The sequence below is a fragment of the Echinops telfairi genome, unplaced genomic scaffold (genome assembly GCF_000313985.2).
Source record: "Echinops telfairi isolate 266 unplaced genomic scaffold, ASM31398v2 ScPeMD7_7475;HRSCAF=8513, whole genome shotgun sequence".
Taxonomy (NCBI): domain Eukaryota; kingdom Metazoa; phylum Chordata; class Mammalia; order Afrosoricida; family Tenrecidae; genus Echinops; species Echinops telfairi.
In genome coordinates this window covers 3,429,495-3,447,012 of record NW_022111379.1, presented here as the reverse complement: position 1 = coordinate 3,447,012, position 17,518 = coordinate 3,429,495, and the positions used below count along the sequence as shown (strand labels likewise).

General features: G+C 41.9%; 1 protein-coding gene across 2 annotated transcripts in view; it reads right to left on the bottom strand.

The window, feature by feature from the left end:
• Positions 1-2,203: 2,203 nt before the first annotated feature.
• Positions 2,204-17,518, bottom strand: part of PIAS1 (protein inhibitor of activated STAT 1) — a 174,308-nt gene continuing 158,993 nt past the window's right edge. For both annotated transcript variants that reach the window (XM_045285723.1, XM_004711939.2), the window contains 6 exons: positions 15,536-15,696; positions 13,869-13,999; positions 12,090-12,270; positions 8,197-8,339; positions 6,827-6,864; positions 2,204-6,185 (listed from right to left, as the gene is read on the bottom strand). In XM_045285723.1, coding sequence (XP_045141658.1) covers positions 5,895-6,185; positions 6,827-6,864; positions 8,197-8,339; positions 12,090-12,270; positions 13,869-13,999; positions 15,536-15,696 — 945 coding nt within the window. In that variant the 3' untranslated portion in view covers positions 2,204-5,894. The remainder of the gene's footprint in view (positions 6,186-6,826; positions 6,865-8,196; positions 8,340-12,089; positions 12,271-13,868; positions 14,000-15,535; positions 15,697-17,518) is intronic.

The window sequence follows — 17,518 nt, the reverse complement described above, 5'->3', positions numbered from 1 at the left end:
TCTTCCTATGAATCCAAAGTTGATTCTCTGGCCCGTGGCTTGGTCTAATGGTGTCTTAGTTAGGTAAAGATAAAAGAAGACAGGCATGTGCCTTTGGGGAAATTATTAAGACAGAAATCTTGACTGAGGACGGGGCGGCGTAAGTGCAGGAAGACTGGCACAGGCTCTGTGCAAACATCACACGTTGCGGTGTGGCTCCAGATACACTGGGTTCTGAGAAAGGATTTTTCTTTCTTTCCCCAAAGCTCTAATTGCTGATGGGAAGGCCAGGAGCTGCAGGGAAGGGTTTTGTGGAGGGCAGGCAGTCAAGGGACCTCCCCATGACGAAGCAGTGTGTTCACCCAGATCTTGTGCTGCAGGGGCAGACCCAGGTTTTGTGGGGCCTAAGACTTATACAAATCGGGTTGCAACCCGAAAGATTGGCAGTTTGAAACTACCAGCTGCTCCGCAGGAGACAGGGCTTTTTACTGCCATAAGGAGTTACGGTACGTTTCAGAAACCCACAGGGGCAGTTCTACAATGTCCTAGGGGGACGCGACTTGATGGCAGTGAGACTGGTTCTTGCTTTGGAGGCTTATATGATTTGGTCATTTGGTCATTTTTTTTAATACAAATTCTTAATTTCCTAACTATCTCTGCAGCTAGCTGTAAAAATCAAAACTGCCTTCTTGGGGTGGGGTTAATTCCAGCTACAAGGCCCAAGCTCACATTTACTTTTTGGCCCTTCTAGTGCACGCTGGTCAGAGCTGTCGGCACCCGACTTTTGGGGCACTTTGAACCACGTGTTCCGTCTGCATGCACTACGAGCACGTACTGTTCTCGCGGACAGTGTTTTACGGTCAGTTTGGTCAAATGTCCTGGTGCTCTACCAGCTACAATACTGTGGTCGTTAGTTATTTGTGAGCCTACAGAAATAACGGACTTGAGAACGAAACAGTAACTCCAGGAAAAAGAAAAAAATAAATCAAAAAGGTTTCTGCTCAAGTACTGTAATGTTTTCATTTCATTTTGCAAAGCATTTGTTAGTACTCATAACCTAAGAACTAGTATAACATCACTGTATTTAACATATTACCCTGGTTAAACTTGATGATAAACATGATTGATTCTGCTAGGAAAGGAAGTCCATGTGTGGGGGTGGGGGTGGGGTGAGACCGACACCAACCCGTGACGCCACTGCCGAGAACCCTTCTTAACTCATGGATGTGATAGCAAGGCTTACCTGGCGTCCATGGCAGAGAAGAAGGAAGCCCCGGCCTGTAGTAGTAAACAAAGGCCTACTCCCTCCAATGTTCCTTAAACCTATACCAGGGGGCTTCCAAAGCTTGTGGAAAACGTTTTTTTATTTAAAGGAACTTTCTGCACAAGCTTTATGAAGTCCTTCATATTTGTCATGCAGCATTATGGTTTTAAAACCTGTTGCCTCCTGCCATCGAACCAAATTTATAATAAAAAATTCACTAAAACCAAACAAGAAACCTATTACTGCTATGGACTGGACTTACGGCAATCTGTCCGAGTGGCCATGTTCTGCAATCCTCAAGGGAACATCCAGCCACGCCCTCTTCCCGCAGGGGGCTCCCACTTCTTCTCACTGCCTCGGAGTCCATGTCGACTCACAGGGACCCTAGAAGAGAGGGTACAACTGCCCCGGTGGGCTTCCAAGGCTGTAACTCTTTGCAGGAACAGAGAGCCCCATCTTTCTTGAGGGTTCCCATAGAAATGATTTAAGGGTGGGGATCTGAAGTCGAGCATGCCAGAAACAGTGCTGTGGAGCGGCCATTAGAACTCGGGGACCCTCTTCACTGAGGGACGTCTCCGTGTTCCCAATTACAGGTATGCAGTGGCCCAGGTCACTATGATTTTGTAAAGTGTTTGGACTTCAACCTCAAGCCTAGTACCCCACTCAGTTCTGAAATCCCAATTGGGTCTGCTTGCCCTTCGTGTTGTTCACAAGAAAGCTTTAAGGTGCTGTTAGCATTCAAACTGCAGGTATTCAAGAGACTTCAAACCAAGCAGGCGCTCTTCCACTTCAAGGCTAGCCAGTTCACTGAGGAGGGGCAATGATTGCTGTGTGCTTGTTCCTTGTCACGCATGCTTTGGCCTAGCAGCGTGAAAGGCGCTGTGGAAGGTGCAAGCGTGAGCACTTTCTTCTGGGGTTGTCTCCCTGAGGACTCAGCGGTGTATTTTACAGACGACCAAGTAACTGAAGGAGTTTCTTTTATTACATCTAAAGAGCTCTACATAAACAGGTAACATTCAATAATAGGTAAACAATTTTTTTTCCAATGCAAGTAATAAATATTTTCACTTGGTACTTTTATACAAACTGACATTGGTCTACTATACATTTTTAAAAGCCATTTTACTGGTTTGGCATGCGGTATGGAAATTCTAAGAGAGAAAGTTTTAAGGCAATGAATCACAGATTTAAGTTCATGGAATTTATGGTAACTTTTATATCTGTTTATATACATTTTCCCCTTTGTTAATTAAACAATTAACAGCAGCACACTCTGGGACCACCAGCATTTCGTCCTCCCTCTTTTTAAAATCTAAGCTTTGTGTTTCATTAAGAAAACAGAATTTAACATGTCTTGTACAACAAAATTCTTACTAAAATAATTTCAAATGTGCTTTAGCGTCTCAAAGATCTCAAAATGTAGTATTAAAACATATATATTAAAAAAACACACACCGATGTGCTTCCTACAGTTAATAATTTAAAACCAGGAATATAATTTGTTCCAGATCTGACTCAAAGGAAAATCTGCCAAGAAATCATATTTTTAAAACATTTAGGTGAATTCTTACTATGTTAATAATGACATAGAATTGTGAGAATGCCTAAATTAATAGTAGAAAAACTGTAATGCTCAAAGTAAATTAGTCACCTAAATACAGCATATGGTAAAAGTTCAGATTCTTGTAAGATGTCCAATAATGCCCACAAGTAATTAAAAGCCACTTCAACCAACCCTGTTACTCAAACAGCTATTTTATCAAAGACGCATGCACACACAGCACGGCACAGAAACACACCCGTAGACAGCAGCACACTGGTCATGACGATGGAGGCCTGGGGACGTGGAAGCTTGCGTGAGGGTTCTGAGCACCACTATCTGCTCCCGGACAGCATGTCAATCCTGGCGGGCTGGGGCAATGCAGATGGGCTAAGGGAAAGGGATGGCGTAACTAAGCTGGGCTGTTTGTCTGAAGAGGAAAGGAGGACACGGTGCAGGACTCCGCTACTAGTTATGGGAAGTCACAGACTGCCAGCAAGCATGAGACCCACAGAGTGACGAACACCAATAACGTAACAACCTGGACAGTCAATAGCTGACAGAAACGAGCTTCCCACAGGACGGAATGGACTCAAACACATGGACAACTGAACAGAGACACGACCATTGCCACTGGCCAGACATTTATTTCTCTCGACTAGGTGTCCTTCCATCAGGCTGGTGTAATGCAGAGAATGAAGAGAGCTCTGACTAAACGGGGCTCAAGCGGGGAGCAGGGAGGATTTTCAGCTGGATCACTTGAAGAGTTTGTAATTTAGCATCACACACAGTTATTGATCAGAGCGTTGGGACCACAAAGGACAGATAAAGGGAACCAAAAATAAAAACAAAACACAAACTATTCACCTTACACCTTAGGTAGTTGAATGACTAAAAATACATGTCCTATTGCAAAATGAAGTAAGAAACTACTCCCCACAATTTCTACCTCAGTCCAAATTTAAACTCAAATTATGATACTCTTAAACATTTGTCTGAATACAGTAAGACTATGTAAAGCATTTACTCATCATAATACTAGTCATAAAAAAATAACTACTTCCTGTTTTAACTGACAATGAATCCACTTTTGTTGTTTGGTGGTGTTTCCTTTTTTATTGCAAATTGTTTAGTGACGATAACTCAGCCATTTGTGTGTGGAAAACACATGCATAAGGGAAGACTGCATAGCTCAGTCACTCACTTATTATCTATAAATACATATATACACACACACACATATACATATCAATACCAAACTTCCCCCAACCTCCAAATTCAAGTCCATTTAGTGGCAGCGAGATGCTGTAAAAACAGACAATATAGTTAGACGCCACACAGTCATGTGAACCATTAAGTTTAGCATACAACCAAAGATACTGCCATCTTGAATTCTACCTGAAATGACAGTAGGTCGTTTTGTTACCAATACATGGTTTAAAAAGACAAGTCTATAAACCAAAAAAGAGGTCCTTCATCAACTCTGAGAACAATGCGTTAGCGGTAACAGTTCAGATACAAAAATCCAGTCTGGAAAACTGGCAATCATTATGCCCCTTCTTTATCTTTTTGGTGAAACATGCACTTTCAATCAGCTATAAAAATACTTTCCGCACCTGAGAATGTAATCCCTTCTCTGATAAGGATTTGGGGACACAAGTAGAACCACTTTTCCTTCCCTCCAGCCCTCACTCATCCCTTGGAAAACAGCTTTCAATAATAATATTTACACGTTGTGTGATTACAAAGAATAGAGCAGACTGATCCAGAGATTCTTAAGGGGAAAAAGTGATTTTCCTATGGCATGCCTGCCTTTCAAAGATGAGAATAAACAAAGCAAATAAGGGAGCTAGGTTAATCAGAAGTAGAGAATAAAATATGATTAAGGTTCACACCTATTTTGTATTTCAACTGTTTATCAAGTAGCACATTTCTAAGACTGACAGGTGTGGTGCACTGTATTTTCAAAGCAGAATTTACTGACTTCCTTTTTTGAGTTGATGTAACTTTACCTCTTTCAGCTGTACAAGACATGCAACAGGGCTTTCTGAACTACTGTTACTTCCTACTTTGGTATGAAGGTCCTCCGTGAAAACTCATTACCCTGTGGCCAAAAGAGCAGGTCTTCCCAGACTTTGCTTAAATACACAATACTGGCGATCAAGCTTCGGAATAAAGAAGTCGAACTAGAACAGTGTATTTGTTATTCACAGGTCTGCAAAGCCTGCTCTTAATTCTTACCCTGACAGCTTTACTCCATTATCTCTAAAACATATTCTCACGGGATAGCTAACATGTAAGAGAATATGTGACGGAGAACATGCAAGTGGGGTAGTTGATAAAGATGCTTATATGCAAGCTCAAGGCCTTCAAAGCACTTTTTGAAAGAAGCAGGCAACTGACAAGTCAACCGAATGCAAACCTGGGAAGAGAAGGAACGGTGCTGACAAGAAAACACACACACGCTGACCCCCTCCCCACCCCACGAGCTATGTCCTGGAAATAAGAGGGAATGCAGTCGGACAGATGAGAGTTATAACTTAAGGCTGGATAAAATATGAGCGCGCATGTGCACGCGTACACACACACACACACACACACAATCACTTTTAGCAAATGGAAATTAAACCTATCTCCCCACAGCCCCTCCCCACAACAAAGAAAAGCCCACAATTTAAAACTTCATACATGCAATTCCTCTTCTGTTATTGCAAATAATGCCATTTGTCGGAAGTAAAATAGAACCCAAACCATAGGACAAACGAGGAAAATCTTCAGAATCCAGGGGGAAAAAAATAAACTGAAGGTGGTTTATGGGTATTTTTTTTCTTTTTCTGTTTCTTTCCCCCCCGCCCTCCTTTTTTTTTAAACAAGTGTTTTATCAGACAGGCAGTCTTAGATTTATATACAAAAGTAAAACTGAAAATATAGTTTTGTTCTCTGTACAATTCTTTTAATTTTTTTCCTTAAAAAAAGGAAAAAAAACAAAACAAAACAAAAAACCACGCTTGCGTACTTTTCTAAACAGAATAGGGTAAAACAGAGCACAAAGTTCTCCTCTCTGGCCAAGTTCACTTAATCTGGGGTCGGGGCGGAGCAGCAGGGGCAGGGTCAGTCCAACGAGATAATGTCCGGGATGATGCCGAAGATGGAGGCTGTGTCCGTGCTCCGGGTGGCGACGGTGTGGCTATGGCTCTCCCTTAGGCTGTTGGAGGACACGAGACTGCTGTTGCTGCCACTACTGCTTCCGTTGGTGGTGGGCAGAGAAGCACTGCCCCCTGTGTTTAGCTGATCGAGAAACATCTGCGAGGAGGTATATGGGAAAAACCGAGACGAGTGCAAGAGGTCTTGATCGTCCGAAACTGCCGCGGCTGCAGCAGCCAGGAGGGAGGTGTTGTAATGCTATGAAGGGAGAAAAACAAAAGCAAACCTTTTGTTTTGGGTTGAAATTTGTACTGCAAGCAACTCTAAAAATGCTACTTCTAGAGGGGCACGTGCTCAAAAGATGTGTACAAGGTATCTTCTCTTAAGAAACCATATGGCCCAGAAAGCAACCATCACTGGGGATACAGGGACCTGTGCGTCTTTTTAAAGTCGTGCTGCTGGAAAGAGATAGGCAGACATTGTCCATGTCACGCACTCAGGTTCCACTAAAATAAAGAGATTCTGGATTTAACAATAAAGGGATGAGCACACCGAGTTCTTTCTTCAAAGAGAATTCGCTTTCTCTTTGCTGCACATTAAAGAACCCTAGTGCGTGGTACAGTGGTCAAGCACTTAGCTGCGAGCCAGAAGTCTGGCATTTGAAACCTCCAGCTACTGGTTGGTAGGAAAGGAGGCCCAGCCATCTGCTCCGCAGAGCTGATCGCCTAGAACACCCTGTCGGGCAGGTGGCTCGGTTCGCCCACACAGGTCACTAGGTTGCATTCCACTCACAACACATGTCATTTCCAAGGAAATGTTCTTTCTTTCTCTTGGCTACATGTTACACTTCAAAATATTTCCATGTTCAATGAAAACAGTCATTTCTGCACACAGCATACCTGATTGTCTCCTGATAAGAAAGGAAAGAAATCTAATCCTGTAAAACCAAAAAAAAAGAAAAAAAATGTTTTTAGTGTTGGCAAAAATACAAAGAAAAAACAGTCCAAAATGCTGCAGTATCTCAAAAACTAATACAAACGTCAACTGCTGCATCATTTGGAACTGTATTTAAACATAAAGAATTGAGCTGCATGAGCTTTCTGCTCTCCCCTCTCTAGATCACTAAGGCTGACTCAGTATTAGCACTGCCTCGCAGCTCTGTGAATTTGTCTGTGGGACTGGCCACTGATACCCTATCTCTTAGATCTAACACTCAGCCCCTCCATTGGCATGGATAGCACTGTCCCCCAAGTCCTCTCAAGGGCGCCCCTTAAGTAACCTTTCAATCTAATCTATTCCTTACAAACACCTTTCGGTTGTTATTAATTTGGGCCCCACTTTGCAGAAAATAAAGTTTGAAGTTAAGAGATGAGGCCAGCTGTAGCACAGGTTTACTTCTAACGGCTCTTTCCCTCTCCCTCACTCGTCAGCTGTTCGCAGACTCAAAACCTCACAGATCACTGGGGGTGGGGGTGGGGGACACGGAGCAGCACAGGGTGTCCAAGAGCTGAGGTGGTGGTCTTTACAGAAGGACCAGCCCTGACCTTTGGTTGCAGGAATTTACTTCAAGTAGGCCACTTCCAATCGACATGCTTGGAGACATTGCCCAGGTGTAATGAACTGCAATTCCCTGTGTAAAGTGTAGTGCAACAGCGTGCGGGGAAGCAGCTAACATGTACAAAAGATCTACCTCCTTATGATAGCTAATCTTGGAGAAGTACAAGCAGATGTGTCCACCCCACATCCTCTGAAAGTCAGGTTGTGAGGGGGGTCCAGTCACTGTCAACACAACAGATATGCATAGCCCTATGGTTCTTGATAATGAGATGTGGTTGTGGGTTAAGTGAGAGATCGGACTTACTGTCACTGTCCAACAAAGGAGCCACTAACCACATGAGGCTAAATGTGTTAGGATTCACTAATACTAAAAACTCAGTTCTTCGGTCACACGGGGCTAGTGGCTCAACTGTACTAGGCAGTAGAGGGTAAAATATTTCCACATTTCAGAAAGTGCTATTAGACTGTACTCAGATAGGGTTTTCCTAGCAATCACTAAGAATTCACTAGCCAAGTTTCAGGCCCATCTACCTGTGGCCCAGGAATTTTCCGTAGAATCTCAGAGTCTAAAGCATGGGTATCTATGACAACAGTATAAATTTCTCCCTCTTTTTTTGGCCCACGCCTCCATATGTAACCCCCATTTCTCAATTCCTTCTGAGACTCACCCAGCAGAGGACTCTAGATGAAAGGCATTCATTTGGTGACTCACCTTGCAAGTCGTAAGGCATGGGCGTCATGTGAAAAGGATGCCTGTAGTCCTGGATAAGGGATGTGTTAATGTAGCTCGTGTCCACCGCAGGGAGGCTTGGGGTGCGGGACACTGGAGACGCTTGATGTGGAAGACTTAAAATGCTGTAAGAAAGAAAGAAAGGTTTGCACCATTTTTATAGGTAAGCTGAACTTTTAAGTTTAACAAACGAGTTACATTTCACAAGTTCTAGTTTTTGTGCTGGAAAATGAGACAACAGGCAAGCAGAGCAATGTGTAACTTAAACTGTCCAGTGTGGCTGCTATAGCACTGCGCAGGGAGAAGCAAGTGGGTGCAACGGTACAACCGTCACCGACCACCAGCTGTTCTGATTCACTTTTCGAATCTAGGAGGAAGCCAAGTGGCAGCGCCAACTCCATGGCATATGAAGAGAGGGGACTGAAGCCTGTGACAGGTGCAATGCTTCAATGAATGGTACAGACAGCTAACTGCCTTGAAAGGAAAGGCTGGCGATCAACTCCCAACACGTCACAGTCCTGAAAAATCTCACGGAGCACAAAGCGTCTTCTAGAGTTAAGACTCCACCTAATGGCAACGAATTTGGAATCTGGGCCCCTTCAAAGTATAAGTAAATCCAAGCAAAAAAAACGCACAGAGACGAGGCTGGGGGAATGAAGCAGCCCGAGCAGTCAGGACTTCGCTGCTGGCCCGCCAGCTGTGTAAGCTTCGTATGAGTAAACGCCAGATCTGGTCTCTCTGGGTGTTTCTAAAGTCATCAGCACACTAGCTACACAAAAAGGCTCCCTGAGTGAAAGAAGACAGCGAGACAAGGAGGAAAAAACACTCCAAAATGAACATGTTCTGGAGTCTAAAAAGGGAAAACAGTATCCCAGGAAAGAGGAAGAAAAACAGAGAAGCCTCTAGAACAGTAGTTTTAAAATAACTGGGTATCAAATTCTTTCATTTTCCCAACCAAAAATTGAAGGAAAAAGAAGAGAGAGGAAAAAGAACCAACCCCCCCTCAAGAAACACAAGGGCCACACTAGGCTGTTATGTTTTATTAAATAAAGAGAAAAGTAAAAAAGAGCTTGTCTTTTGTTTTATAAAATTCTATTTACAGCACTTCGCATGTGGGAATATAATTTCAATGGTATAGACTATTTCAAAAGATTTCCAGGAATAGAGTCTAGTTACAGCCATCTACCACATTTTTATGAATGGGATATGAAACATAAAACACTCTCACCCGCCTCATTAAAAATGTTTCATCTAATGGAAACTTTAATTAAACCCCTCATATCTATAAAAAGTACCATTTTCCATTAGCTATCTCCTCTGACAATGCTCAAGGGACTACCAAGGAGAAGAAAGCAGCTGAAATGCTTTTGTTTGAAAACATTTCGTATAACAAACAGTATCGGAAATTTCTGGATGAAATACTTGACTAGAAGCACAGTCAGCGACTAAAGACAAATACAATGTTTTCTATTTCCTGGTGTTTGCTCCTTTCTGACTTCTGGATGGCTCCTTTTCTTTTAATTTGGTAATAATATTCTAAAATGAATTTCCAATTTTACATTGTATGTAAACAAAAATAACATGCTGGGCTTTGTGTCTAGTTATTGGCTTGTCATGGTGAAATGGCCACTAGTACTGAGTATGGCATTACCTTATTCCTAAAAATGTCATGCACTTTCAGGGTTCCTGGTTTTTATCTGACAGCAGAGAAAGAAAGGTCTGGCATCTGCAAAGACTGTTTCTGGGTTTAATTAGTCACTGGGAAGGCTCAGGAAGTCGTTCATATAACTAATGAAATTTTCCAAACATAATAAACATAAAAGCTATATTTGGAGAAGTAGCAAAGTAAATACTCAAAGAAGAAAAATTAGATTTTAACACCCAAGCCATTTCCTTTATGGAAAAAAAAAGGAAAAAAAGTGCTGTCAGGAAGACAAAGCAAACACAACACATAACAGTATACACTCGAGTATGAGCCAACCCGAGTATCAGATGAGGCACCTAATTTTACTGCAAAAACGGCATTAAAAATGTGCTGAAAAACTCGGCATATACATGAGTATATGTGGTAATTTATGTAGATAGCAAAACTACAATATATATAAAATGATGCATCTAACCCTAAAATTAAGTATTATATAGCCAAAGGTTTTTAAAGCACCTTTTAATGCTGCACATATGGCACTTAAGGGGGGAAAAAAATCAGATCAGAATATGTATTTGGTCATTCTGTGATTTGAAATTAAAGATAAAATATCGTGGAATAAAAAATTGATAGATAATTGTCCTAATTATGCTATAGTTTCCAGAAATTTGGTTCCCTGCCCCCAGGTGCTCCTGTAAGCACATGTATAAACGAAGTGGATATAGTAACAAGGCCAGGTTTGCTGGGTACCAACAATCAAAGTAGTCTAGCCTCTGTAATGTTTGATTATACAGATTCCTCAGTCAAGGTGAGGACACACATTTACCAGAACTGTGTTGTTTTACTGCTCTAAGTTTTTACCTCTCAAGCAACTAAACATACATTCATACTTAAGATCTTTTCATCTCATCACACAGTATCAAAGCTGAAAATGATCTGGCTCCAAGCAAGGAAATGCCTGCTCTTGGTTTGGCCACCAACTTTCCCTCTTGGCCCTGAAAATGTTGTCCATGGGCTTTCCTTTTCCTGTCTTACATTTTTTCTTCAGGCACTATTTAGTATCTGTTGAAAGATGTTCTGACTAGTTTCCGTCCAGTTTTAACAGCCCGTGTGAGTCTACTGATACACAGCTAAAGAGGAGCGCGTTATCTAGACTCACCTTGTACACCCAACTATGCCACAGTGAAAGATCAAGCCTTTAGGCTTAGAATCGCTGGTGTCTCTCACAGACGTTAAACAGTCAGCATTCAAAACTACCCCAAACCCACCATGGACTCTATTCCAACTCACAGTGACCCTGCACAGGTTTCCCAAGACTGCAACTCTTTACAGTAACAGATGGCCTCATCTCTCTCCTGCAGAAATTAGTCAAATGTTTACCGAGCACAGTTCTGAAAAAGCTCACTGTCATCAAGTCAGTTCCGACTCACAGGGACCCAGAATACTGGGTAGATGGTGCTTTCGAACTGCTAGCCCAGAAGTAAGCGGCTCAACTTGAGAGCCATTTTACCACCAGGGCTCCTGAGGACAGCTACACACACACTTGCTATCAAAATCACTACAAGGTATTAAGCTCCTTAAGGTTAGGGCTGAATTTACTCATTCTATTATTATCTGTAAGTAGTCCAGGGGGTTTTATACAAAGTACATATCAGTCAGTGTCTCATGAATTGAACTGAAGCACCACCAAACATTATTGTTGACCCGTGACTAACAGAAATACAGGCAACATGTCTGTAAATGAAAAAAGTAGTATGTATTATAACCGAATTAATCTTTGACTTCCTTCCTGGCAGCCTCACAGATCCTCAGGCAGGTTGAAAGCATTTTTCTGAAGTTCTGCTGAGATGTTACAGCACACACATTCCAGTTTGAGCATAAACCTTTATGCAGCAACAGCATCAGGAAGTTATGAGAAATACCTATCTTCTCCATCGCTTCTCCTGTTTTAGAAAAGGGCGAAGGAGGAGTACTGTGCTTCGTCAGTGCTCTAGGAGATTCGGATGCAGACTACAACGTTTGAGGACTGGCAGCATCTTTGGGTATGATGAACACGGCAGCCTAGAGACACCCCCCACCCACGCACACCTGAATGAATTATTCCAATTCCTCACAAATATCTGGGGAAAACTCACCCATATTTTGATTGCAAAGTTGACAATTACAAGTTGTTTATTTGGCAGACTTTGAATCTCTGTCAGGTTAACTCGCCTGGCTCTTCAGCCCTTACCCTTTAGTGCTGAGTGGTGATGTGGGCGACAGAGAAGGACAGGTCCTTTTGGCAGAGGGCTCTTCCTCCTCTTCGTCTGATGAACTGTCTATGGTGAGGTCAATCACCTCGACTTTCTTGTTTTTACTCGAGGACTGGTGGTGAGAAGATACTGGATGCTCCACCGTGGAGTTCAAGCATCCTATGATGGAGGATTAACATAGAAAGCAAAAACAACTGTAACTTCTTTTCTCAGTGACCCTATGAATTGACTCATTATGTACTCACAACATTGCTGGGGCCAGAGATGGAAATAACTACATTGGCTCTAGTTAAATTAAAAAAAAATTTTTTTTTTATTGTAAAATCATGCTGAATTAGGGGAATCATTAAGTCTATGTCCTCTGCAAAATAAAAGCAGCTGGAAAGCAGACATGATACCCAAAAACCAAAAACCAGCATTGTGCTGGGTGGAGTGGAGCTTTTGTAGTAGGCACTTTCCCAGCAAGGCGAGCATTGAGCAACTCGCTGAGTTAGTGCATCCAGTGGCATTGCTTGGGAAGGTTTCTCTCTTGTCACAGTGCATTTTGTAGTAAAAGCAGTTTTGGTTGAACCTTGTTTTTGTGATGGCCAATTTAAGAGAACAGCGTGTGGCTGTGAAGTTTTGTTTCCTGCTTGAGAAAAATGATGCACAAAAATGTTGTGATGTTGAACACAGCTTACAAGGGCAGTGCTTTGGGAAAAACTCAAGTGTATGAGTGGTTTTTCTCATTTCAAAAAAATTGAAATGTCAATTGATGACAAACCTCATTCTGGACATCCATCAACTTCCCATATGGACAAAAATGTTTACTCAAAGTACAAACTGTTAATCAAGCTTTCTGTTTAAAGATTGTGTTAACAGTGTATGACTAAAAGGCCTGATTTGTGGCAGACGGGAGACTGGTTTTGCCACCACGACAATGCACCTACTCACGCAGCCATCTCAATATGCCAGTGTTTGGCAAAAAAACAGCATGCCTCTCTTGCCCCACGCACCTTACTCACTTGACCTCGCTCCGTGTGACTTCTTTTTGTTTCAGCAAATGAAGAGGGACATGAAAGGACAGCGATTTGACGATGTAGAAGAGGTGAAGAAAAAAACGAGGGAGGTGCTGTCAGCCATCCAAACAGATGAGTTTGAAAATGTTTCCAAGAATGAAATCGCAGATTTGACAAATGTATTAAGTGTAATGAGAGTACTTTGAAGGTGATAGGTTGTTTTGTAAAAATTTTTTAATACATAGCTTTGGAAAAAATTCCATTTTTGGGGGGGTACCCCCTTGCATTATTACAGTATTGGGCATACTTAAATGTTAAGGTCCCATTTTTTAAAAGCCACAGATTACTTTCAGTGAAAACATTAAAAACTGCATATGTGAGGGGGTGGTGAGAAAGGGGGCTGGGAGGCAGACAAGCTGGGGGGGGGGATACAAATGAAAAAGGAATGTTCACTAAGCTGTACTAACTCTGTTAGAAATTTAAAAGGATACCATTTCAGAAGCATGACTTTACAAATGACTTATTAGATTATGCTTCTTTGAAATTTTGTATCAGAAAATATCTAAATCTGGCACACACACACAAAATAAACTTAAAAGGAGTTGTACTACTTCTATTTAATTAATAATTTAGTAAGTGTTATTAAAGCTTTCATAAATTGCCCAGTGTTTAAAAACTCCCCTCACTTTAAGACTGAAAACCAGATCTAGACAGCAGCAGGGAGAGACTGCGCCATCCGTTGGGGACATACACACTCACCGTCGACTCCGTTGTAAGAGGCAGGCACTTCCTGCACTTCCTTTTTTGATCTCATGGGTGCCCAGGATCCATCCTCCTTAAACTGTATTTCATCACAGTCTGTACAGTACTTTAGGATTTCCATAAACAAGCTATAAGAAATGAAAGTTGTATTCAATCTTCTGTTTGGTATAAATCTGAGGGGCTACAAAAAATTCATGGAAAAATAGAACTCAAAGACAATGGAACTTTTCTATAATTGTTTTGAAGCCCCTCATATAAATAAGGTAAAGTAAAAGACATGTATTATGTTTATTTTCATATTTATTCATCTAAAACTGAAGAGAAAATAGTTAAAACTATAATATGATGTAGCCATAACAAATGAAGGTTTCAAAGATTACAGGCATTTATTTTCTTATTTACACCCTTTTTCATACTACAAATTACCAATTAGCGTTTCTGATGTTTAATTACATAAAAATCTCATATAAAACCTAAGTCCAAAACACAACACATCATTTTTCTTGTTTCCGTGGTGACCAGGTGTACAGAGGAGAGCTGTTTCACTGCATTAAGGGTGGATCTTTTGGAAACAGATCACCAAGCTTTTCTTCCAAAGTACCCTAAGTGAGTTTAAATAGCCAAACTTTCAGCCAGCAATCAAGTGCTTAACTGCTTGCACGACACAGGGGCCAATTTTTACACACACACACACACACACACACACACACACACACACCTTTTATAATAAGAGGGACAAAATCCTTGGCTGGGGGGGAAACCAAACCAAATTCACTGTCACCTTATGGCAGTAGAAAGCCCAGTCTGTTTCCTGCCGAGCTGCTGGTGGGGGTTTTGACCTGCAGATCATGAAGATTGCAGGCCAATGCGTAACCTGTACAGCACCAGGGTGCTTGGGGTGGGGGTGGGGAGGGGAGGGACACTTATAGCTATGTATTGCTAACAAAATATTACTCTTCAGTTCAGATTTATAAGATTATTGTCATCATTGCTAAGTTAAACGTCTAAGTTACATGTTTATTTTTTGCCTTGAGCAGTGTGACATCTTCTGAATTCTGGATTATACTTGCACTAAGTATAAACCATTTTTTATTTTATACCTTCTGACTTCTATGTTTTCACAAAAACTACACATAAGCTGCCTTCAATTTTTTCATAAAGAATAGAGGAAATATTATGAAGATGCTCCGTTTCTGCCATTTATTATGTTTGTTCCATGGCAAAGGGAGGCTTTAGAGTAAGGGACAACTTAGGAAGTGTTCCATGGTGTCTAATAGGATAAAAAATTAAACAAAACCCAAGAGTATGTTGAAAATACATATAATTATTGCAATGCTGTAGATAGAGCACACCGCATAAAGGGAAGTACTTCAGACGAAAACAATTCTTCCATTTATGTTAACCAGTTTCGTAGTTCTGTCTCCAACATGTGCTGTATGTCTTGGGCTAGACAGCCTTAGGAGAAAGTGTAACGAACACTCTTGCTGAGAACCACTGGTGCTTTGAACACTTTGAACATCTGTAGGTATGAACAGTGAAATAGGTATCCCCCAAACAAGGGACATCAAGGTGAAAAGAAAAGAAAAAACAACAACACCAAAACAGTTACAATATTACGGAGCTCTAGATTTCCAGGTGGGGCACACCACTGGAGAGTGACATACCCATCAATAATAAGGTGTTCGTAGGGAGCCTTCTTGTCACAGACAGGGCACACCCAGGTTGGTTTTTTCTCATTCATCTGAATATACAGAGTAGCATCAAAACACTGCAGGTGAGAACACGTGAGGGCCCGACACGGGATGGTCAGCCGCATTTTCCCGAGCTTTAAGAGAGGAAGAAAAAGTATTTAGTAATTCTTGTTAAAAATGTAAACTTGAGCCAAGTGTTCCTGAAACACAATGTGTGTGTTCTGACTTAAAGCACATTGTGTTGACTGCATTGATGAGAGGGAGATGCAATGCATTCTCCGTGAGACGTAACCACGGTTTAAAAAGTATAGTATTTACTTTGGCTGTTAAACACAACGACACTGGAGAGGTCACACCAAGAGTTATTACTCCACTCCACAGCTCATGGGATGGTTTTTAGAGGGAGGTCCATGAGCCCTTTGAAATGCTACACAAAATTTTTAAGGATGTACATGTTGCTTTCACCAAATTCTTTTTTTTTTTTTGCTTTCACCAAATTCTTAGAGCAGTCTTGATCCAGAAAAGTTAAGAACCACTTATCTAATAAGGCTTAATTAAGAAAAGGGAAGGAACAACGTCTTATTTCTTCACTTCACAGACAGCTTAGCAAACACTCCAGGTCCCTTAGCACCCCTGGCTTATTTGGTGACTTTGCCTTCTTGCTCTGCAAATGCAGTCTGAGCTGAGCCAGACCGAGGCTATCCTGCTGTCGCTGTGTGTCATCAGACCCAGTGTGTTCCCGAGACTGTAAATCTTTACAGGAGCAGACTGCCAGGTCTTTGTTCTTGTGAACTGACTGGTAGGTTCCATTTGTCCCCCAGGGCTCCTCTGAATGAGGCGCACTCTTTCGTCAGGTCCCTGCACTGCTCCTTCTAGCCCACCAATGCAGACAGACAAGCTACCAACAGATCTGCACGGGGAGCCACAGAGGAGCCCTCACGTACCACAGATGGGTAAGTGACTGCCATCTGACCTCACAGTCCACACTGGCCAAATAAGATAGAAATTACTTGTTTGAAACGACAGTATTATTTGTTAAATATCAGGATAAGATATTCTACATATTTGGCAGAATGTGTATTAAAAAGGCCCACAAAGATAGCAGTTAAACAGGATAAAAAAGGAAAAAACAATCTTGGGCTATAAGAATTTCAGGACCCACCAACCCCTCAAGGACAATATTCCTGCTCAGAGCAGCCAATGCACAGAGAGGACCATAGGGCCGGGCCCACCACAAAACACAACTTCCCTCACTGACCCATAGTGCTCTGGGGGACAACACTGGAGACACAGTGACAGGAATTGTGCCCGATCTGACCCCACCACCTTGGGGTGAAACGCTAAGGTGTGCAACAGAGCAGCAAGGGGAGCGCAGTAATGAAGTCCACAAGGAATACCAAAAATAGACTTTTGGCCAGGATGTGGCACCCCATCAGACTCGACCAGAAACCACTCCTTCAGGTCAACAAAAAGACCTGGAATTATTTACAGGCTTTTCTTTTTTTGTCATTGGTTCTTATTGTTGTCTTGTCTTGTTTTTGTGCTTATTATTGTCTCTGCATGGCTATCTAGATAAGATAAGCGGGATAAACAATCTGGAGGAGAAAACAATGGGACGACCAATGGTTCAGGGAGGACACGGGACAGGAGAGGGTGAGGCTGGGGAATGAAAGGGGGGTGCCAACAAACCCAGGGACAAGGGGACAAGTGATCTAAAATCGATGGCGAGGAGGGTATAGGATCCCTGGTGAGGCTTGATCAAGGGCAATGTAACTGAGAGGAATTACTGAAACCCGAATGAAGGCCGAACATGATAGTGGGACTAGAGGAAAGTAAAAGGAAATACAGCAAAGAACTAGGAGGCAAAGGACATTTTTAGGTCTAAATACAGGCATGTACATATGTAAATATATTTTTATATAACGATAGAGAAATAGATCTTTGTATATATATATT